Source organism: Eptatretus burgeri, chromosome 3, assembly GCF_056783735.1.
Source record: "Eptatretus burgeri isolate ZD-2024b chromosome 3, Ebu_testis_v1, whole genome shotgun sequence".
Taxonomy (NCBI): domain Eukaryota; kingdom Metazoa; phylum Chordata; class Myxini; order Myxiniformes; family Myxinidae; genus Eptatretus; species Eptatretus burgeri.
The window spans coordinates 32,591,455-32,616,166 of record NC_140963.1 but is presented as its reverse complement, the minus strand read 5'-3'; the positions used below and the strand labels follow the sequence as shown (position 1 = coordinate 32,616,166).

The 24,712-nt window shown below is 43.3% G+C and overlaps 1 protein-coding gene across 2 annotated transcripts in view; it reads right to left on the bottom strand.

Moving 5' to 3' along the window:
* SMARCC2 (SWI/SNF related BAF chromatin remodeling complex subunit C2) overlaps positions 1-24,712 on the bottom strand; it is a 46,284-nt gene that overhangs the window by 782 nt on the left and 20,790 nt on the right. For both annotated transcript variants that reach the window (XM_085872844.1, XM_085872845.1), the window contains exons 12-26: positions 24,187-24,251; positions 22,349-22,479; positions 21,998-22,069; positions 20,131-20,244; positions 16,690-16,843; positions 16,276-16,377; positions 15,674-15,736; positions 15,061-15,328; positions 14,757-14,918; positions 14,031-14,089; positions 10,119-10,245; positions 9,233-9,384; positions 8,732-8,866; positions 7,650-8,004; positions 6,699-6,860 (exon numbers count right to left, since the gene is read on the bottom strand). In XM_085872844.1, coding sequence (XP_085728970.1) covers positions 6,699-6,860; positions 7,650-8,004; positions 8,732-8,866; positions 9,233-9,384; positions 10,119-10,245; positions 14,031-14,089; positions 14,757-14,918; positions 15,061-15,328; positions 15,674-15,736; positions 16,276-16,377; positions 16,690-16,843; positions 20,131-20,244; positions 21,998-22,069; positions 22,349-22,479; positions 24,187-24,251 — 2,121 coding nt within the window. The remainder of the gene's footprint in view (positions 1-6,698; positions 6,861-7,649; positions 8,005-8,731; positions 8,867-9,232; positions 9,385-10,118; positions 10,246-14,030; positions 14,090-14,756; positions 14,919-15,060; positions 15,329-15,673; positions 15,737-16,275; positions 16,378-16,689; positions 16,844-20,130; positions 20,245-21,997; positions 22,070-22,348; positions 22,480-24,186; positions 24,252-24,712) is intronic.

Genomic DNA, 24,712 nt, shown 5'->3' with positions numbered 1-24,712 from the left:
CTTTGACATTAACAGCGGCCTTGACATCTTTGGTGGAAGATTCTACGCGAAGGTGTTCCTTAAGTTTGGGGAAGAGATCAAAATCTGATGGAGTTGAGTCGAGGCTGGTGATCCTTTGTGGTGGTACTCCAATGACCATCTCTTACACTCAGGACGTAATGGTGCACCCAACTGCCATCTCCAGTCAGTCATACCAACTCTCATCTTCAACGCTTCACACAGCACTGATAACGTCATGCTGCCCTCTGCCATATTGAAGAACATAGCATTGAGACATCTGGTGTAAGAATCACAAAACTTCCCACCTCATGTAATGAGGACAATATCGCTTTTTTTTTTTAAATGTATAGGATTGAGGCTCATGGAAGAGCATGGAAAGAGGGTAAAAAGGCAACTAAATGAGGTTGGCTCACAGTTGGACACAACAAGCAAGGGAATGAATGAACAGTAAAAGAGGTGGGGTGAGGAAATGGTGCATTGCAAGGTTTGGGTTCAGCGGGGTTAATCCGAGGTAACGGGACTGAGCCTGCTGTGTGCTCCACTTACACAACTTGAATGAACGGGTTGCGTCACAGTCTTTTGCAACATTCCAGCAATATATATGATTGGTGATGGTTGACTGCGCTCATTGTGTGATTTTTTTTACAGGTCGTGTTTACACGTTGTCTAATTTGAGTCGTCGCACTATGAGTCGTGAGCAGAGAGCCAATCTGAAGTTTCTTGCCAAGCTTGGCAAAACACCTTCCGAATCCTTTGCAATGCTACAGCAAGTCGAAGGGGAAGAAACGGTCACGTACACGTGCATTTGAATGGCACAAGAGGTTCAAAGAGGGACGGGAGGAGGTTGAAGACTATCCACGGTCTGGAAGACCTTCAACGAGAAGAACGGCAGACAACATCGAGCATGTGAAGCAGATGGTGCGCGCAAATCGTCGACCCACGGTGCGGATGATTTTTGAGGAACTTTCCATCAACAAGGATACTGTCTGGAGCATCATCACTGAAAATCTCAATGTACAAGATGTGCGTAAAGATTGTCCCCAAGCTGTTGTCCGAGGACCAGAAATAGCAGTCACTGTCTGTCAAGACATTATCGAGCGCCTCGAGGATGATCCAGACCTGCTCGGGAGAGTCATTACTGGCGATGAATCGTGGATATTCGAATACAATCCCGAGACCAAACGGCAGAGTCGGCGGTGGAAAAGTCTGGCATCACCAAGACCAAAGAAAGCAAGGATGTCGAAGTCGAAGGCCAAGGTGATGCAAGGAGATCCTCCGGTGCCTCATGAGATCAGTCCGGGCCAAGAGGAGGGATCTGTGGGAGAACAACGCCTCTGCTCACAGTGCCCTGAGCATCCGACAGTTTCTGGCGGAGAGGAACGTGCCAACTCTGGAGCAATCCCCGTATTCACCAGACTTGGCCCCTTGTGATTTTTTCCTATTCCCCACGTTCAAGGGGGTGCTCAAGGGGAGCCAATTTCCTGATGTGGAGGCCATCAAAATGGCCGTGACGACGGAGCTCCAGAGGATTCCAGAAGAAGCCTTCCGGGAGTGCATCGAAGCATGGAAGAAAAGGATGGAGAAGTGTGTGATACTGGAGGGAAACTATTTTGAAGGGGACAAGCTGTGATTTCAATATATTTTTGGAATAAAATTTCTGTGAAGTCAGTCCCATTACTTTTTAGACAGACCTCGTAGGTGTAGAGAATATCTCAAATAGAGATATGGGATGTGCATGAGCTGTCGGCAATGTGAGTGCAACAGGCCCAGTGCTTCGGCCTCATTGAAGGAATTCCAATAATGTTGAGGGCTTTCGATTCCACAGTTTCCAGGAGAGAATGAGGTGATTCTCGGATGCCAGTCCATCTGGGAAGATCAGTACTTCATTGAGCTATGTGTCGACAATGGCCTTGCTGGTTGTGAGTAGTTCCAATTTTTCACAGAATGACGGAGGATGCCAGCTTTGCTATGTGGCCCACCCAGGAGACATCATGGCTGATGGTGAGGCCTAGAAGTTAGAGACTGAATCTGAGTGGCTGTTCATGGAAATAGACAAGTTCATTTGGTGATCATTTCAAAGTGACAAGGTGAGAGTTAGATGTGTTACATTTATCAAACAAGCATCTACTCCACTGTAATAAATAGAGGTTGTGTGGCCGAAGCTATGTCAGCAAATATTCACTCGATTGGTTGTGGCACTGACCAATTGTGTGTGGCACTGACCAATTGGGTGTGATCATTTTTCACAGCATCATTATTTGGGTCCAATTTCATTGCCTCTATCCGCACCAGCTGGCAAATCAAGGTGATGTGGCAAATCACACACTTTCCTCATCTTGTGTTTCCTCACCTCTCACAGCGGTGATTAGAATGTTGATGATTACGGTGCAGCATCTTTATCACATGCTTTCCTCACCTCCAGACTCCTCGTGATTACTATATCGATCATGGTGCTGTCCTTGACAATTTTATGTTTCCTTGACTCCCTGGACACGAAGCAGCCATCCGTGTCCGGTGGGCCGACACGAGTTCTACCATCCTGAGGGTGGGGGTGCCCGCTAATCAAATTAATTTGAGATCAGAGAGTGAGTAGCTGCTGTCTATCTGTCAATGGGATGGGGTTCTGTATGACACAATGCAAATGTGGAGTCATCTGCAAAAAGGAAGAGGGTTTTCCCACAGCATCGGATAGGTCATTTATAAAGATGAGGAATGATACTGGGTCTAAGACAGTGCCTTGGTACACTCCTGCCTCCACTGGGAGAGGAGAGGGCTCCATTAATAGAAACACGTCTGCACAACTGGAGGAAGTCAAAGTCAGGTATGAAGGTGAGCTTGTCAAGCAAAGCAGGTCACTGGGTTGAATACTTGAGATGTGTCAAAGGGGGATGGCCCTGACCATGACTTTGAAACTTACGCTGAGGGAGGAGAAGCAGCATCTGGGGGGGGGGGGAGGAAACGTGATGGCAAAATGGGCGACTGAAAATACAGGTCCTCACGAGGAGCTGAAACTTTACAAGCTTGCTCTGTGTCAACAGCATCTTCAGCAATTTTGTGTGGAAGGCAACACTTTGTCACCATGCTAAAGGGGCTGTCACACCTTGACGTTTTAGCCAGCGTATGGCAAGGTATCAAAATGTATGCAAAACGCTGGCGTACGCTGAACTATTGATGTTTTTTAAAGTTTTTGGCGTATAATAATGTGTTGGACGAATGCATAACGTATAAGTAACGTACACAGAACGTTTCAATCACATATAGATAACTTATACCAACGAATGCTGAGCGTGTTGTCGGCATTCTCAACCTATGCCCAACGATAGTCTAACTTATGTATAGCGCGTGGCAGCGTATCGCCGACGATCACGTGGCGTTGGCTATTCATAGGCTGCGGCACGACGATTCAAATCATAACCGCACCAGACATCGAAGTGTGAAGCCGCTGTCACACCTTGATGTTTTAGCCAGCGCATGCCGACGTATGAAAAATTTACCGAACCAAGCTGGCACACGTCGAATACGTTATGGGTAAGTTTTGTATACGTTAAGAGCACGCTGGCATACGTCGTAGTACGTCGACAAATTTTCAGCATGTTGAAAATTTCTCGACGTACTCGGCATATGACACGCGTTCCGCATATGCTGGCCATAAGTTGTAGGCACGTTACGTGATTGTTGACACACGTTACTTGTAAGTTCCTCATAAGTCGAAACACGTTGAGGTAATGGTTAGCGTCAGTGTTCCAGACTCTCTGGTTTTTTTTTATTATTATTTTTTCTTCTTCGGTTTGACGGTGATGTTGACACTTCGATTCCTAGTGTGGTTATGATTTAAATCGTTGAGCGGAAGCCTATTAATTATATTATATTGTTGTGGTTGAGGAAATTCGCAAACCACCATTCAGGTCCCGTAGGTGAGATATCTCTGTAAGTACATGTGTAGTTAGCCCCAAACCCGTTATTTAGAGGGAATAAATGTGATTCATTCGGGCTGCGACCCTTTAAGATAGCCGTTTTTCTGTTCTATCTTTATTTTGAACCAACCACGTCTCAACCGCCATCACACAACAACCACCAACCACAACGCCGCTTCACAACAACAACGCCAACAGCCACGACCATTACCTTCACAGCTCGCTCCGGCAAACATCGCATCACCGCCATTCCAAGCGTCACCGTGGCCATCACCGCCACTTTAGGCCCTCCACCACATTCGCCTCTCCTTCTGCGGTCGTTCCCGCGCCGCTTGTGGGCGCCGAGCGCCAGGCTGTCCTGGCCTCGTGCGGGACGCGCGCTGAGCCACGGGTGCAAAAAGCAGCCTTTCCGAGGAAAAGTCGGATCAGGAATGATACACGCCCACTTCTGATCCGTCCTATCAGCAAGCACGGGGCGATTTGGCCCCGCCTCCAGGCGCGACGGAGTAGAATCGATATATGCAAATTCGAGGATCAGGGGAGGTTCACGCCCACTTTTCCTCCGCCCAATGGGAGAGCGTGGCTCCGCCCCCGGGCTCATCCTGATCCGGAAATTTGCATATGGGTTCTCCTGCTGTACTATAAAGCGCCGAGCGCGGGGCGAATTCAGTCAAGTTTTGGGCTCGGGCGAGTTGGAGAAGTGTGGCGGCGGCAGAGTTTTGTTTTTGGGCTCGGGCGAGTTGGAGAGGTGTGGCGGCGGCGGAGTGTGGCAGCAGCAAAGACGGGTCTGGAGGAGAGTCAGTCTGTCGGGGTTCGGAGCCTGTCGGGAAGCTGCAGAGAGGGGAAGCCGGGAGCGCGGTCGAGGTCGCAGTGGAGTCGCTCGTCGTGGGACCCAAGCAAGCCAGCTATCCTCTTTCCCCAGAGCATCAACAATTCCCCCCTCCCCCCCCCCCCGCGCTGAGATAGTGCGGAAAGGGGGCCCCGTTCCCACCCCATTCCAAGCAGTGCCAACGAATCCCGTGGAGGAGCGCGGAGTCGGGGCACCGCCGTGACATTTGCGGCTCATCACAAGACGGGTAGGCTCCACCCGGTCTCGGCCCACAGGCCCGTCTGTCCCCTTGTCGTTGAGGGTGGCCCTTTTTCTTTTGCTTTTGAGTATATGTGTTGTCGGCGCCGTCTGTAAAGTAAAACTGTGTAAGTGTTGCCGTGTGCTCGCGTAGTCGGTAGTATCTCTGCATTGTTGTGTTTCTTTTGCAATTGCTTTTGGTGCATAATTGTTGTAATTGTATGTGTGTGCTTTCCGTGTGCCGCGGAATAAATGTGCCTTATGTTGAACTGTTTTTCCCGTTTCGCTTCGTCTTTTCTTTAATTGAATCTCCATCTTACTTCACGTAAAGGGTTGGTAGTGGGCTAAATACACCCGAGAATTAATCGGAACCATCGAGGTTGACGATAACACCGCTCGGTTATCCCGATAGTACGGAACGGGTCGCTTAAAGTGGCCCGAGTCCGGAGTCGACCTGCGGCGAGGTGCGATCGCTCGGTCTACCCTCCGTGTGGGTACTTAGGTAGGTCGAATTTGGCGAACAACCCTATCCCATGCGGGGGGCCGATTGGCACGATCGTGGTGAGGCCGAAAGGCCCACCCGTGACTAGTTCCCGGCGTTAGTCCGAGAGGGTCATGACAGAATTGTCCGTCCGGTGGGCGACGTGCCGCGATTCGAGTTACGTGGCCGCTCGCACGCCGGCGGGCGCGAATTCGCAACAATATTATAACCGCACTAGAAATCGAAGTGTCAATATCACCATCATACCGAAGAAAAATAATAATAATAATAATAATAATTTTAAAAACCAGAGAGTCTGGAACACTGACGCTAATCATTACCTCGACGTGTTTCGACTTATGAGTAACTTGTATGAGTGTGTCGTATAAGTATGAGTGTGTCGACGTGTGTCAACGATCGCGTAACGTGCCTACAACACGTTACTCGTAGGTTAGAAATAAGTTTCGGGTATGCTAAACATTACCTCGACGTGTTTTGACTTACAAGTAACGTGTGTCAACGATCGCATAATGTGCCTACAACTTATGGCCAGCATTATGCGGAACGTGTGAGTCATACGAAGGCATACGTCAAAAAATTTCAAGCATGGAAAATTTGTTTAACAGCTCGGCATACTACAACGTATGCCAGCGTACTACGACGTATGCCAGCGTGCTCTTAACGTATACAAAACTTACCCATACATATTTGACGTGTGCCAGCGTTTGACAAATTTCATACTTCGGCATATGCTGGCTAAATCGTCAAGGTGTGACAGGGCCTTAAGCCTGGTACCATAAAGATGAGCCAGATCATTGATGTAGAACTAGTCTCGTTCAACAGGGTGGAAAAGGTCGATTTCTCAGTATCCGAAAAGAGCCAAACATGAACAAAGTAGTGTCAAAATCAACGTGCTTCATATTGTTTTTGGGCCCACTGAAATTTCACGAAACTATGCAATTTCAGAGGGTGTAATAGTGATTCAGATAACCATATGGTCTTGCATGGCTGCCAGGAGAGCGACAGTGCATTGAAAAAGTGCATCCAAAACTTTTAAATCACATCATCCTCCATTATACCTTGCTATTGCTGGCAATGGAGACAAAATTAAAGAAGAATAATTGGCAGGTAAGGCTTTTGCATTTCTCATCTGCATTTAGAGTTGAAGCAGATAATGGTCTTTGCAGGATAAAAATCTTTCTTCAAATATTGTCAAGCAAGAGAGGAGATATCTCACCTGGTACAATGGGTGTGGAAGCTGCTATGGTACTCTGAACTGCGGCAGTGATTGTAGGATTCTGCAAAGCAGCTGAACTGGTGCCATTGGCCGTCGGTGGCAGGCCAGCACCAGACAGTCCTGCTGACATCTGCTCAGTGGGCAAACCTGGCGGTACCCCTCCTGCAAGAAAAGGGATGTTGGCTCCAAAACAACTCACTTTTTTAAAAGCAGTACAGTATTCATTTTATATCACTTGCTCACCTATCAGTCTTTTTTTTTAATTTTTCATTATATTACAAAACGATGTGATAATGGTACAACTTTCAGATGTCGGTAACATCAAAGGAAGCGTTTTAGTCCATGGGCCCAGGCCAGAAATTCCACTTGTCGGTATCATCTAAGGAAACCAATCCGAGTTATGATTTTTGAATTGGTGTATATATATATATATATATATATATATATATATATATATATATATATATATATATATATATATATATATATATATATATATATATCATATTTTGATGTGATAACCATTGCAGACTGGCAGCTTAGTCCATGGGCCAGGCCAGAAATTCCACTTGTCGGTACCATCTAAGGAAACCAATCCTAGTTATGATTTTTGAATTGGCATCATTGAATTATCATCTCTGGAATGTACCCACCCTCCGCATAATGAAAGTGATAAGGCAAACAAATCTGTATATCCTGAGCTGTTATTGAATGATATTACCTTCATGGGATGTGTCAATAGTCCATTGTGCGATTTTCCCCCAAAACGTCAATATCTCAGAATGGTAAAATGGTAAAAATGCAAAATACATACACTAAGCTGCTCTTCTGGAATGGTTATCACATATTGAAATAATCATATAGTCCCTACCAATAACTTAGCCCTAAAGTTTGGTTTCCCAGATGGTACCAATATATGCCTGGGCCCATGGACTAAAGATGGACAAATACCCTGTGTGGAAGGGGCTGATGATAAGGGGTGAGGTGCAGTAGGCAGGCTGGGAGTTTCAGGCATGGTGCCTTGAGGAGCAGAGACGGCACCGTGGCCTTGTATTCCCGAAGCTGCCGGCTGTGCGCCGGGCGGTGGTGGAGGCTGCTGCTGCTGCTGTTGCACAACGGGGGGCTGTGGGACAGACGACGCTAATGGCTGCCCGTGCGCCGCGGTTGGAATTCCTGGCGGTGGGAGAGGATGTGGATGCTGGAGCTGCTGAAAATGATGTTGCCGCGCACGCATTTCAGCATACTTTAGTTGCTCCATGTGGAAAGCCTGTCGGTCAGCAAGCAGCTGCTGCCGTTGGTACTCGAGCTGGAGGTAAGAGACACATGATAGTCTGCTCATGGCGTCAAATAAAAGCCACATAAGTTGTCAAAAAATTAAAGAAGGTAATGCACCGTTGAAATGATCAATGGGATGTAAATATAGGAGGAGTTAACAGATGATTGTCACAAATTATTTACAAAGAAAAATCAAAAAATCTCAGGATCACGATACAAAATTTCAGATGATATTTGACTGAAATGTCTCATTGTGGGACAAATTGGGACTGAGAAAGACGCATTAGGAACATGTTTGACTACCAATCCTAACTTGACCAGAAGTATTTGCTTAACTCAATAGTCATCCTCATTTTATCTTCTCAACTCGATGTACCTTCCCTATTATCTGCTGCCATTGTGAGCCAACATTGTAGTGCAACTCAACCTCCCAAACTACCCTCCCTTGCTATGTTAGCAGTTCAATATTTTTGTTCCTGATGTTTAACTTCCAAGCCACCGTCTGGTTCGTTAACAATATGGCAACGATTCAGATTGCCAAGATAAGTGAGAACGGAACCAATGTTTGCAAACAACTCATTATTATCAACAAGAATATCAAAGGTTCTGGACAAATTGCATGAAATATCTTGGTTTCGAGACGACAATCATTTAGCTTTATGATTCAAAGTTTCTCCGGTGATAACTTCGCCACCATCACAAAGCTTCCATCGGATGGTAGTTTATAAACGTCAACATTATAGGGAGTGATTTGTTACCGCTTCACGCTCCCTATCCATGATACTCTCCAGCTCCTCAAAGTGCCGAAGTTTGATCTCCAACTTCTTCATCTGTGTTTCCACCAGCAGGGCTACGAGAGACTTGATCTTTCTCTCTTCGACTGCGGCCAGATGCTGCAACCAAGGAGACAAGGAAACCATCGGGCACAAATTAATAAGAGTTCCTCTTCAAGAAACTTCAACGAGTTAGGCCATTGGGCCCATTGAACGCATGCGCTATGGTTGTCAACATATGGTTATTTGCCCATGTACAATCCTTTTTAAATGCTGAGCATCAAGCAAGGTAGCAGCATGTACCATTTTTAGTCTTTAGTTATGGCTTGGCCGGGTTTTGAACCACTGACCTCTGAGACTCAGAGCGCACGTTATTACCGAGTCTGGTCTAATTGATGAGCAATGAGCACTTGATGACCAATTAAAATGCTTCAAGGTTATTTCACTGTTGTTACATTCACCCAACGTGTAGCAAAAGTAGCTTACCTTGGCTTTAACTGCAGCGGCGGCGAGTGCTGCGGCTGCGGCGGTGGCCAAATTCCCTTCGCCCAGGTCACGTTCTACCGTTCGTTTCTCCTTCCCATCCTTCTTTTCCATTGGAGAACTCTTCCCATCCTCTTCAGATTCTTTCTCCAGCTCTGCCCATTCAGGAAATGAGAGTTGGGTTTTCAAAAACAAAAAAACCAAACCGTGGGGGATATTGCAATCGGCTCTGTCTGTCCAGTAGTCACACTTTCTCCTGAAACGGTTATACACAAATTCACCAAACTTGGTAGTTATGATCACCACATGGCAAGAAGGTGCAAGAGCAGTAACATTTATGGCCCCACCCTCTTGGGTGGGGTCAAAAGGTCAAACACAATTTGGGGCACATTTTTAAATGAAAAAAAACTTTTTACTGCATATGCAATCAACATTGAGACACGCATGAAATATTGAGACGATGTTTTTGCATTTGACCCCCAGTTCATGCCCGAGGAGGTGGGGAATTAGAGTCAAAGGGGGTCAAAATTGGGGGGGGGGGGATTTAACTCAAAACTTGAGATTGGGTCATTCCTGGTGGAACTTTTTGCCATTTTTCAACTTTGCTTTAGGTGGGAAGCGTGGGGTTCTGAGATGGCGTGCCGTCGACTTCTCTCAAGTTTTAGTTTAAGCCGATTTGGAACTTGTAGTTGAACTTCACCAAAACAATTACATTGACTTGACGAGCAGTTGCATCATTAACGTGTCACATGGGAGTCAATACCAATGCAACTGCACTGTGCAGATCTCGCTTACGTTGCATTGTTACATGGGACGTGTCTGCGAATAAACTAGAACGTTTCACACACCAGGGTTGGTTTGTTTCTGAAGCACATTGTTGCGAACAAACCTTTGTTCTTTTCATCTTTGCCCTCATTTTCCCACTCCATGACTCCTTCCTCTCCTTTCTTCTCGCCTTCACCACCTTTATCCTTTGGAGAATCGTCCACTGCATCAGACAACTTGTTCTCCTCGTGCTGAAATATCAGGAGCACTCAGTTATCAACCACAACACCTGGCACACGCTGAGGCCTAACGGTGTACGAGCATTCATGAATGCGATATTGCAAGTTTCAATTTGCAAGCACAATGTTGGTTTGTACGTGCACGTGCAAACACACCCTCCTCGTTCATCGAATTACAAATGAAAGAGAAAATACAAATACAATTGATTTTGTTAACTTTGGAAGGTTTCAAAAGCTTGCATCCAAAATGGATCATCCAAGACCTTTTCAAGAACGTGGATCAGCATACCCATATCACAACATTAATACAATTTTACAAGAAATTCCATCATAAGTATAAATTGACCCTGACATTCAGGTTTTTGAGATGTTGGAATTCTATGCATGGTGTTGGCTTAATGGTAAGGGTGGTGGGCTTGGGATCTGAGGATCCTGAGTTCAAATCCCACTCCGCTGTTGAATCAATACCAGGTGGGGTGGACTCGGACTGTCATCCTTCCGAGGTCGGCAAAATAAGTGCCAGCTTGCTGGTATCGTGCGTCGGAGTGGTGACCCGTCCAGGATTGTGCCCAATAGCCAAGGAAACTGCTTAGGCAGCACCAACACTCTGCACAGAGTATGGTCCCAATGGATGGATAGATTCAGGTTGGCAGGTTTGTTGTTGCCATCTGAGCAAGAAAGCTCATGGTGGAAGCATTCCAAGTTTAAATACCATATACCCACAGATGTATTTGGGTGCTACTTGCCAGAATTTTTCACCCCAAGTCTTCACGTCAAACCGGCAACTTTCTGACGAAAATAAATTTATTTTTCTTTTTAAAAGGTTATATTAAACTATGCAGAAGTGGTCCAGTTACACAATGTACTTGAACCCTGTAAAAATATAGTGAACAATAATCCATAACTTCCCTTTTCCCAATTGTCTGTCTCTGACACCCGTTTCATTGTCATATCATCGTCCCGAAGGAGTAGTATTATCAGGCGCAATGGATCGCGAAGTTATTGAATGACAACAAAAGCAATGAAGTGCAATTTCAATAATGAACTCAAATAAACGTCATGTTCAAAAGCAAAATGTAGACGGACCATAACAAAGCAAACGAGTGCAAGTGAGCACAATATATGCCCGAACAAGAAGATATATACAGAATTGTGCTACTACATGGAAAACAGCATCCTGGTTGCCATGGTAACCACTTTAGATGACAAACGTATGTCGAGACACCATCTCCACAGTCTGTACCTATGTACCAAATATGAAACGTGAAAGTTGAAAACTTTGGGAGTTAGAGTGCGGACAGGAACGGACGGACAGACGACCGGTATCACATATACGCCCCGATATATATATCGGGTGTATAAAAACTGCACAGTTGTGGGAATGCCAGTCAATTGTTGCATTATTTTCTTTTTTTTTTTCAAAAATTTCAAAAAGATTGCAGTCAATTGTTGCCGTATTCCAAGACATGTTATTACATACGGCACCAAAGGTGGACGGAGATTAGATGTTATCGCCCCTGTCGGTCTGTTTGTTTGTGCGAGTATATCTCAAACAGTTGTGGACGGATTCGGACGAAACCTTGTGGACAGGTTGGGTGAGTGACAAGAAAGAATTGATTCGATTTTGGTGAAGATCCAGACTCGGATACTCAAATTAAATTTTTTTAAAAGTGATTTTTCACCATTGAGAGATTGGGCCAAAAATGAAATATCGCACGATATCTCAAAAAAGTTATGGATGGATTCGGACGAAACCTGGTAGATGAGTTGTGTAGTTGACAAGAACAAGCTGATCTGATTTTGGTTCAGGTCCAGATGGAGATCCATCCTATGGGTGGCATACAAAATATAAATGGTTCAGCCTGGTGAAATATGCACTCCACCGAGTGCTGTTCCAGTTTAATTAGTGTTGGTCGAACAAATTTTGATTATTTAATTAGATTATGCTTAAAATGTGAACATGTTGGCATGATTAAAAGTAATTTTGTGGTCAGAAATGGCTAGGAATGCAGGACAGATCTTCTCGGAACCTCCGGAAGCTGGGGCCTGTTCTCGGGTCCCAGACTCTGGAAAAGGAAAAATTTCATTTCGACCTTTAGACCTGCAACTGGCTCTGACTGGGCCACTCAAGGACATTTATCTTTTTGTTCCGTAGCCACTCCAGTGTAGCTTTGGCTGTGTGCTTCAGGTCATTGTCATGCTGAAAGGTAAACGTCCATCCCAATTTCAGTTTTTCTTGCAGAGGGCAGCAGGTTTTCCTCGAGGATTTTTTCTGCATTTTGCTCCATCCATTTTCCCTTCTATTCTGACTTCCCCAGTCCCTGCTGATGAGAAACATCCCCATAACATGATTCTGCTTCAAAGTACGGATGGTGTTCTTTGGGTGATGTGCTGTGTTGGGTTTTGTTTTGCATTTAATGCATAATGTTTTGCATTTAAGCCAAAAAGTTCCATCTTGGTATCGTCAGACCACAAAACCTTTTGCAGAGTGGGTTTTTGCATCCCTCAAACGAGACTCAAAGATGGGCTATTTTGAGTAATGGCTTCCTTCTTGCCACCCTATCGTACAAGCCAGACCTGTGGAGTGCTTGTGATATCGTTGTCAGATGCACACAGTGATCAGTCTTTGCCATAAAGGCATGTAGCTTTCAACGTTGCCATTGGCCTCTTGGTGGCCTCTCTGATCAATCTCCTCCTTGCTTGGTCATCCAGTTTGGAGGGACGGCCTGATCTAGGCAGGGTCTTGGTGGTACCATACACCTTCCACTTCTTATTGATTGTGTTGAAAGTGCTCCAAGGGATATTCAAGAGCTTTGAAATATTTTTATACCCATCCCCTGATCTGTGCCTTTCCACAACTTTATCCCAGAGGTCTTTTGAAAACTCCTTGGTGCTCATGGTTTAGTCCAGGGGTCTCCAACCTTTTTTGGTGGAGGACCACAAAACTAAAGTGGTGAGGGGCGGAGGACCGCACCCCCAAAAAGGACGTTAAATTCCGAAAAAAAATTATATAATTAATATGCGGAAATTTCAACAAAAATTAGTGCTGAATATATTTTTCTTGCCAACGAATATGATAAATGAATAAGTGTTAAAAACACGTGTCTAATATGAATCAAGATCATAATAAAAATTACAGAACGCTTTGATCATTGACCCTGACAAATTGGCAGTATCGCGGGCCGCATTGTAATGTAAACTTAATATGGCACCGCGGGCCGCATAAATCCGTTTAAGGGGCCGCATGTGGCCCACGGGCCGCAGGTTGGAGACCCCTGGTTTAGTCTTTGCTGTGAAATGCACTACCCAACAGAGGAAACCTACAGGAACAGCTGATTTTATTCTGGAATAATCAGAATCACTATAATTTAACACAGGTGGAGGTCAATTAACTTGGTGTGTGATTTTGAAGGTGATTGGTTACACCTGAGCTAATTTACAATTGCTGTGACGAGGGGGGTGGACATTTATCCAACCAAGATGTTCTAGTTTTGTATTTTAATTTAATTTTCTGAAATTTGTAGAATTTGTTTTTCATTTGGAGGTTGTGGGTAACGATATGTAAATAAAGGTGGAAAAAGTCTGATTTCATGCAATTTAATGCCAGCCAGAAGGCAACAAAATGTGAAAAAATTTGAAAGGGGGTGTAGACTTTTCTCTTGGTACTGTAATGTCAGCAATGCTCATCCATGAGGCTTAAATCACTGCAGAAAACGATGTGGAGTGCAGAAGAGCCATTAAAGGTTGATCTGCTCAGCAGCATGGAGAAAGCAGGCTGCAAATACCACTGACCTTACCTTTTCTTCTTTATCTTCACTTGGCTGAATTTCACCTTTTCCATCCTCTGAGCTCTCTTCTGCAATGCAATTAAAACAATGGATTAAAAAAAAAATAGCTCATTCAAATCTCAAATTGGAATAACGGTATACTGTGCACAAAAGGGAAAATCTGTGATGATCCCACTGAAGTTCGATTGCCCGACATACCCATAACCTACACCCCTTGTTCCCTTCTCCCCCTCCTTTTTGTGCCACTTCATTGTACATTTTGTACGACGGTTCATTTTCCCCAAAATGATAATGATACATCCATATAAAGATGTTTCCACATCCATCTCCAACAGACTATTTTCTGTGATGTCCTGAGTAGAGCAATTCATCATCACAAACCACTGCAAGATCTAATGAGTTGGTCGATGTTTTGGAAGATCAATGTTGCTGATGTCTTCAACAAATCTTCAAATGACACGTAGACAAGGCAGTGGTTTAATAGTCTGTTGACATGAACAGTGGATCAACATTGCAATGAAATATCTCACAACTTTCACTGGTTAACCAACAACGGCATCAATTATAATTGCCAATTTATTTATTTTATCCATTCAGATGGAAGACGGAATGAAAAAAGAAGTCCCGATACAACCTGGAATGAAAATGACTTGAAATGAACGATTATAACTCTAACAAGCGGGTGCAACATTTGTGCCGCCAAGCAAACACCGCCACACGCAACTGCCCAATCACCTGCTTTCTCCGGGTGCTCGGGTGACGTTCCCGCAATCCCGCTGGTCTCGAGGCCGAAGCTCGGGTCGGCATTCCCGACAGTTTTTGCCACCTCTTCCACCTTCTTCACATGGGCCTCAACCAGTGCGGAGGGAACCTCTTCCTTCATCTTCTGAAACTCCTCTGCAAACAGTGCGTGGAGGAAAAAGTTGTGCGGTTAATGACAAATACTCCCAAGTCGGCGAGTGCAATTCACGCTACATTCCGTACACCATTTTGAATGCCCCAGAGATTGTACACCAAATAAAAGCAAAACCAATGTTACCTAGTGCTGCCCGGGCAGCAGCGGAAGACACCCTGGGGTCCACAACAGAGGCAAGAAATGCGACGCTGCTCATGACCGGGTTTCCAGCCTGACTGAATGGAATGGGCTGATAGGCCAGGGGTCCAAGGGAACTGAGAGATCCGACACCCTCTTCTAGGAACGGGTCCTCTATGGGAAGGCGGAGGAAGTGCAGGATGCACTCATCCTGAGTGCGTGAGCCGACGTGCTCCGACACCTTGTTCCAATCATCCTTGTGCAGCTCCAACCCCTGAGAAATTTGGTTCGGGCAGAAAGTATGGTTGGGACACGACTGTAAAAGACACCATGAGAGTTTTCATGATTGTGGATGTGAAGACGGCCATAGGATAGCTTGCTCCAGAATCGAGCCGTCTCTGACAAAACACCAGTTTTAGTCAAGTATCACACAGTGTGTGGAATTTAATACAGAAATGGGCGATTTTGAAGCAAGTATGGCACTGACAGGGGCCATTTTGCCAGTTTCCACGGTGGTTTTACATGCAGTCCTGGCACTGTTCTATGATGACAACATTAAGGTACAACCTGGTCGAAAAGTAGATGAAAGAAGAACGAAAATAAATGCTTCAAAGCTCACCTCCAGTAATAGGAGAGTTTCCTGATCAGTCCACTCCCTGGAGCCACCGGCTGATGATTTGGACTGAAAAGTAGATTAGAGTTGCGGCAATGGAGGACAATGCCAAATTAACAAAGAAATCCAGTTACAGCTACGCTCAATTTTAACAGGGTCAAAGACTCTTGGAGGAGCAGCAAACACAAATCAAATGCATGCAGACAAATAAATCAGACAACACCAGACTTGACTTCAGGCAAACATGCGCTTGTTTTGGGGAGAGGTGATGAAACTTTCCAGGGCACCCTGGGACTGGCGACGCAATCTTTTCTTACATCTTCTATCTCCACATTCAACAAAGTGATTTGAAGAGGAATTTTCTCCCAACAATGGATGCCAAGCTATCGTTGTTTGTCTGTCCGTGCTATCTCCTTTTTAAATGCTGAGCATCAAGAAAGGAAGCAGCCCGGCCCATTTTTAAAGTCTTTGGTGTGACTCAGCCAGGGTTCAAACTGCTGGCCTCCCAGTCTCAGAGTGGATGCTCTAAGTATTAAGCTAGTGAGTCTGGTTACCACTAACTTTATTATTTTTTTTGGGTGCACTGGAGCCTCTAATAGCAGACGCACCTTCTTGTTATACATGTCTGTGCGGAGTCCAAAGTTCTGCATGTCCGTTGGCTTTTCCTTTGCTTTTTCCGCAGTGTTTGGAGTTGGCTGCACGGATGCCACCTGAGAAGATATGATGAAGATACAATGTTTTGAGGAGAAGGGGTCCAAAGGGGTTGTTAAAATCTCCACTATAATATCCAAGCTGAATCGGCTCCATATGCAAATTCAACAACTGAATAAATAATCAACTTAGGTCACAGCTGCTCAATCGTCAACACCTCCACACACTGTGTCCTCGGCGATGGGCGCAATACCAATTAGAAAGAAACACACCACTTCTTAGTGGTTTAACAATGAATTTGAAAGAAGAACAAAAAAAATTCAAAAAAACGGAGTAAGATAATGTAAATAAAAGGAGGCTATGCTTCTTACAGGCGTAGTCTTTGGCTGTAGAGGAACAAGTCCAGATGGTGTGTCCACCAGCACGTGGAAGTGAGAGGTTGGCGGTGGGCCCATTGCAGCTGGTCTGCTGTCTGTGTCCACCTGATAATTCATGAGACCCCACTGCTCGAGAAAGGCATGCACCCTGCAGAGATCACCCACACAAACACACAAAAACCACAGTCTGTCAAGACTGGTTCGTAGGACCACTCCCACCTCCTTAAATGTGGAATCGTGAAACCACTTAACAATGCAAAGATGTTACTTCCTTGTTATTAAACTTCATTTGATTTAGCATTTTATCGACAAATGAAAATAGTACTCAACTGGAGTAATTCGACTGCGCGCAGTAAACAGGTATGCCTCCGCTCTCCCGCACAAACGCTTGAGTATTGACATATTTGACCCTTAACCTATATCATATCTGGCCCAAAATCTAATCAGTTAATTGCCCTGTCTAACTTTAGCTTTGTACCAAGTTTGATGAAATTCTGTCCAATATTTCTTGAGTTAGGGCATAAACAGTAAAATTTCAGAGTTTGACCCTTCACCTTTATCACATCTGGGCCAAAATCTAATCACTTAATTGCCCTGTCTTACTTTACCTTTTTACCAAGTTTGATGAAATTCTACAATTTGCTTCTTGAGTTATCGCGTAAACGAAAAGACGGACTGATTGACTGACTGACGGACGGACAACCCGGAAACATAATGCCTCCAGCACCCTTGGTGTGGAGGCATAAAAAGCAATTTATAACAAATATCCTTGTGAGGACAAAGTTGGATGGAGTTGAAGTCGACCAAAACCCCAACACACTAAATGCATTAACGAATACAAAGTTTAGACAACAACAACAACAAAAGAATCCCTTTAAACCACAATTTACAAGCACTTTATCTGAACCACTATTAACTAAGCTAGCCCAAATTGAGCATCCAGCCGAAACAAATGTGTAAAACCTCAAATAATACAAAACAAACCGCTCAGAACCATTATGGGCCGCACCCAAGTCACCACCATCGATTATCTCCACGCCAAAACAAAAACACTCCCCTTCCAACACCACCTTGATATCAGAGGCACACACACACACTTCATTGATGCCACTCAAATGCTCGAACAGCCATGTCAACACTTGTCCAATCGCCCATCCCCTCCTCAGAAAAAAACAAAATCTCACCAGCAACTTACGAAAACAACATATTTACAAACGTTTCCCATCCACCTTTAACCTCAACATTTCGGAAAAACATTCACAATCACGTCGCCATGTAACAACACAACTAGAAGGGCACTCGGTGGAGCTTATACCTCCGTCAAGCTGATGAGTCTTCATTTTATACCCCACTGATAGGTGGACCTGGATCTGCACAGTAACCAAACTCTTATCGGCTCGTTCTTGTCACCTACCCAGCTCATCTACCAAGTTTCACCCGGATCCGTTCAGAAATTGAGATATTATGTATACATCGTTTTTGGCCCTCTCAACGGTGAAGAATCACTTTAAAAAATTGGAGTATCTGGATCCGGATCTTCAGAAAAATCGAATCAATTTGTCCTCGTCACACACCCAACATGTTCACAAAGTTTTGTCCCAATCCGTCCATAAGTTTTTGAGATATCACGCTCACAGACAGACAGACAGGGGTGAAAATGTAACCTCCGTCCACTATTCAACTAATCACACCCCGGTGAGCCATCCATCTTAACAAACCATCCCATGCTCATCCAGGAGTAACAACATCTCAACTTCGTTCTGTTACCACCACGCACTCAAAACCTATCAACACAAACCTGACCCAACTTTAAGATGCTAAAACTGTGCACCAACCACGTAGTCACAACGAGCTCTCGACTTGCACAATACAGACAACTAGTTCACATTTCTTCTTTGTTCGATCTCTGAAGGAACCCGATCGAAGCGGTCGGCATCCTCGGCGCTGTGGACTTCCAGTGAGGACGCCTGGGGCTACCGATGATGACGACAAACAAAGTTGGAAAATGTTGAGTTTCCCAAATCTTTGCATTCGCAAGATGAAAATTGATCGAGCAGCACTCTTCGACGTGACCGCTTTTGAAGATGTCATTTACGACATGCTGTGAGGAACCAGATGATCACTTCGGACTCTTTGCCATGATGGTCTCAGCTTTGCGTACAGCAAAATCATCTGATCGCTGACGTCATTTGTAATGTCTCTTGTAGACAGCGATTGGTTCTTTTTGGATTTCTCACTTCAAAAAGGTGTGTGCAAAATTTCATCTTCCTCTTAATTTAAAAACAATGAAATTGAACCGGCAAACTCAAACTGCATCAAAATCGAACCGGATCTTCCTTGACCCGTATTTAAGTGGTGTGCAACACTACTTTAACTTGATACAACTAAGCATTCCTACTTATCGACTGGACGAACAGACAAGCATCGAGGTCAGAGTAAGATTTCCCTCGAGAGATCTTCACAAATACAGGAAACAAACAAAGAAGAAAGACGTGCGTGCAAAATCCCCCCAAAAATAGTTGCCATGGAAATGGCAATTTGTTAATTTCGAAAATTTCACCTATCAAGTGTTTTACGTGATTGATTGTTCTACCAAACAAATTTGGTTGAAACATTTTCTAATTGTGGCCTCATCTTGGCTTTCTACATGCTTCGGATGACTTTGATGTTGATCTTTGACCAAACCTTACTCAAATATACTACACATATGTACAAATAAGCTGCTAAAGTTTAAATTTGATATCTTGAAAAATTATTGAGGTATGGCAATAATAATATCACAAAAAAAGTCCCTATTTGCTTAATCAATGGGAGAAATTGTCATGGAAATGGTTGACATATCAAAACGGCTAAATCGATCATTCTGTTTTTGGTGAACCAATTCAGTGACCCAATACATAAATTCTGTTCAATTTTAAAGTCAATTGGATGAAAATTGACAATTGTATGTGACCTTGACATTTCGATCCCAAAACAATAGGCTTCTAACTTTTGACTCGGTGGTTAAATTTGTTAAGATTGCTGTCGCATTGTGACCTGTACGCGACTGATAGACTTACAAACAGACAGAATAACAGACTGGATCAATCAGGACACTTGAGAACCTTTGATTTCACAAGTAACAAACAGCAAAACACTATTGAAGCTCAAATAACTTCACCAACCCTACACGACTAGTACACGTGTAAAATTATACTGGCATCATAAATACAACACCATATAATCAGGGGGCACAGTGGTGGTGAGGTAGAAGTACAATGCAATCGAATAAATCTTTCCTTTCCAGGTGTCGTCACGAAGTTGAACCACAATGTTTGGAAACCATGTTATTTTCTTAATCCTTGCAGAAAATATTGTTTAAAATAGCAACAAAACCAAGATAGCAGCAACCGCTTGCTACCTGACAGCGAATCACAGTCAGCTTTCTACAATCACCTCATGATGGCACAAACATCGCCAGCAAGGTTTCTCCGGCAGGCGGTGCTAGTCAGGTACTCCTGAGGGTTCAGTCGGTATGTATCGATCATGAAGTTTCGGTAAGCCAGGTATCTGCAAGCCCGAAGGAGAAAGATGAGTGAACATGGCCACGATTGAATCATCTCGTCATTACGTGTGTTGTGTGACAGACGTTTGGCAAAGCCATCTTCCAAGCTTTCATTAACAACAGGTAATGTCACACAGCCTTCCACCGACTCTATTTTCAGGGCAGTCTCAAGTTCTGAACTATTTCGTATATACATATATACTCATACATATATATATATATACACACGAGATGTTGTTTGAACAGATGGCAAAACAATAAAATACAAGTAGCATACAAAGTACACCACCCCCATGCCAAATAAATAAATCCTCCAGCGCGCAACATTACCGCCGTGCAGCACATGGAAACGGAATTGGAATGAGCGATGTGCAATAATTGATTGTTTCAGTGATTAATTGCGTAATTAAAATAAATAATAGTCACAAAATAATTGATTTCTCAATCAATTTCCCAATAGCATACCCAAACCACCACTATTTCATCCGAATCTGTAACTTTTTGAAAATCAAGTAATTCATCAAAAAAATGAATAATTAAGCAATTAATTGATTTATCAATAAATCAAAAATACCATTTATTGCCAAATCACTTGCTCACTGTCGTGTCCAAGTACAAGTTTCCAAGCTCTTAAGGGTGCCCGAGATATTGCCCAGATAAGAAATAAAATAAGTAATAAACAAATCTATCATAATTAAGCAATTAATTGATTAATCAAAAAATAAAAAGCATGGTTTTTGCCAAAGCACATCCTCACTTTTGTCCCCAAATTTCAGTTTCCGAGCTCAAAGGATGGCTGGAAATATCGCCCAGATAAACAAACAAACAAATCGCGGTACATTCAAAATACACCGCCCCATGCCAAATAAATAAATAACAAATCCTCCAGCGCGGCTTCGGCGCTTGGCGATGCCGCCATGCAGCATGTGGAGTCTGAATTGGGAGGGAATGGTATACAATAATTAATTAATTGCATAATTAAAATGAATAATAATCATAAAATAATTGCTTTCTTAATCAATTGGCTACTTCCGAGCTCAAAAGGTACCTGAGATATTGCCAGGATGAGAAATAAAACAAATAAGTAATTAATAAATCGATGATAAGTAATTAATCAATGAATTGATTACTCAAAAAATAAAAAAAATAAATACTTTTTCACCAAAGCACATCTTCACTTTTGTCCCCAAATTTCAGCTTCCTAGATCACAGCATCGCCGAGATATCGCTTGTACAAACAAACAAGAAACCAAACAAACGGAGTAAAAACTGAGTACTCTCTTCCTCCGGCGCCCGGCGATGACGCCATGCATCACCGAGATCTGAAATTGGGAAGGAGTGGTGGACAATAAATGAATGCCATGAAAGCTACAAACCATAACGTGTTTGCCCTGTGCTAGCCAGACTGTGGGGTTGAATGCAATTGATGGAAAAATTGGCAAGCATGCATGTACACACACAAACACAAAAAAAAGAATAAGACATCCACAACTCAATATCATATCTATGAACACATGTTTATACAGGACGTCTTGGACAATGTAGTTAATATATGTACATTTCCATGTCTGACTTTTAAAATAAACACCGAGTTGCTAAACGTCTAAGGATCCAACATGGTGGGTGGTTGGAGAGGTGAGAGGAGGAGAGGATTCAAGGTTCAGTGGAAGCGTGATGAATATATTAAATTAATGTTAGGATGTAAATTAACACAGCAAAAGCACAGAAAGGGCTTAGACAGATTAAACAGCAGCTTACACTTCAGGAGTCTTGGATTTATTCTTCCCATTGAAGAACTCTGGCAGGGCACGGCGTTCAATGGCGTGGATACTAAAGAAAAATATCAAAGAACTATCATGGTTAATATATATATATATATATATATGAATAAAATCGCTCTAAACTGCGAGGGCAACACTAATGCTGACCTGCATTTCAACTATCATGCGCAACAAGAAACACTGGGCCAAGAACTTCATTGAACAGTAAAATTACTTCCAATAATTCATGCAGGATTTGATTACGCAATTTTTAAAAATGATCCAAATGAAAAAAACTAAAAATAGGAAAGTCTCCAACAATGCTATTACCCAATTGAAGAGTAATCACCTGTTATAGTCAAACCATGCTGCGTAACTGGGGATGATAATGTGATGCATTTGATCAGTTACGTTATCCTCCAGCTGGTCGGGGTTTTTAATCTGCTCCGGCTTGACATTCGATGTTGATCCTTCGCCCTCCTGCAGACGGCCACGCGTATACAAAAAGGTCATGGTGCACGACCGAGTGGATAACTTAAATCACGGCATGCTGGAGTCGTTTGCACATTCAACTCAGTTAATTTTCGTCAATTGGGTTGCAATTACCGACATACACCGACAAGCCAAAAAACAGAAAATGAAAGCAGTGCACGCTTTAGATCAATCAACCTGGAAAATATTGTGAAATTGCCCGAACGGAATTGTCATCTGCAAACACTTCCCTTTTCTTTTTAGCTTTTTTTTCAAGTGGATGGAAATCATAACCATATAAACATGCTGATAGACTCCGTTTATACGAATACTGCTCGCAAATGATGACCCAGACATTGTGCATTTATCAACTGTTCATCACGATTTCAAAACTGCTCCTGATAAATGGTCATATTCCTTGCAGTGGTGTTAAAATTGGCTTTCCATTACGCGTCCACAATGATTAGGTCTGTTGCTTCAAAATAAAGAAAAATCCATCTTGCCTTTCGATTGTCGCACTACGCACCGTCACAAAGATCTTTCCATGTGAGGAGGACTCGTCATTTCACAAAAGTCACGCAGTTCGTATGGTGCGTGTCTTGTACAGTGCTTTGCAGACCGGCATGCCGCTGTGTGTGCCGTGACAAAGCCCCTAAGTTTCCGCAGCACTTTCGTAATTAGAATAAAATAAAGGACATCGATGGAGCAGTATGACTGGGTTTGTGATCCTTTCGATTCATCTGCAGCTCGGCATCAGTCAAGTAGCTTTCTCCGAAGGCCAGAGAGGAACTTGTGGATCTCAAGAGCGACCGCACTATCAAACTCAAGTTCAATGAGGTCGCTTCGGACGCATTTTGGCTGCATTTGAAAGGAGCATCCAATCATCTCTGATCGTACCACTGATGTATTGTTACGGTTTTCAACAATATACCTTTGTGAAGTAAGCTTCTCAACATTGACACTTATCAAGAACAAGAGTTCATGTCTGGAGAGCCTGCATCAGGAAGTTCGTGTTGCTCTTCCCAACATCAAGCACCTCTTTTCCTCAAGACAGGTGGAAATTTCTCACCAATGCCAAATGCAAGTTCAGGCCTTCAATTTCTCACTCGATTGCTTCATGGGAACAGTTTGAAATAGATTATATCACCGCCCTGTGATCTGTAATGACATATTTGAGAGAAGTGTTTTGAAAAAGATCAAGTTTATAATTTCCTTTATAGGCTGAATAGTAATGAGGAGTTTTTCTTTCATGATAGAACTTCAAATTGATTTCCATCATCATTTGAAATATTTTGTAAAATCTCAAAATATTCAGATCAGTTCAAATGCACCACCTTAGTTATAATTGGTTCATCCAGGTGGAAAAAGGTGGGTTTTTTTTTTACTCTTCCTTCAAATTGATGAAAACGTCCTACACATTGACATGGTAAAAATTGCTTCGTTGTACTTTGAGGATCGAGCAAACTCGACATAATAATAATAATAATAATAAAAAAAACGGTTGAGAAGCACCAGTCAAGTACACGGATTGGCGAACAGAACAAGGTTACAGGTTTTCCCTGAGTTTGCTTACGTGTGCATTCTGTCTTCACATTGAGAACGAGCACATTTAATAACCGAGCGAATTGCATTACTCGTCAAGCATCAGTAAAACACGAACCCATCACAGGCTTTGTCATCATTAAAAGGGAAGATTTTTTAATTAAAATTGTGTACCAGTTCTCCGTCGGCATGACCAACAACCTTGGTCCCAGAATCCGCAGGTTTATCATTTTGTTCATCTGCAAGATAGCAAACAAAGCTCAACTCAAATTTTTCAAGTTCAAAAACAGTTTAAATGTCCACGAGGTTTGAAAGAAAGAAAGAAAATATTTTTTTTCTCCGACGCTCATTGCAAACGTATGAATACGAGTTGCCCCCCACCCCCTCCCCCTCCACTTTATTAATGAGCATCTGTTGTCTGCAAAATAAACTAAAATTGTTCAACAGAATGTTTGATTTTACGATGATGACAATTAACTATAACATAAAGACAATTAAATCTGCAGTTCAGGATTTGCACATAGGAATATCATATCTACAGAAGGTAGTGTAATACACAGTAAAAATTAAGTGATTATTGCAATTGAACCCAACCAAGTCCCATCTCTTCTGCAATGATCCATGTGAGACCAAACACATCCTCCAAGTTGGTTGGTTTATTGGGCTGTGGGTCTTTTTGTAATCCGATACAAAACCCAGT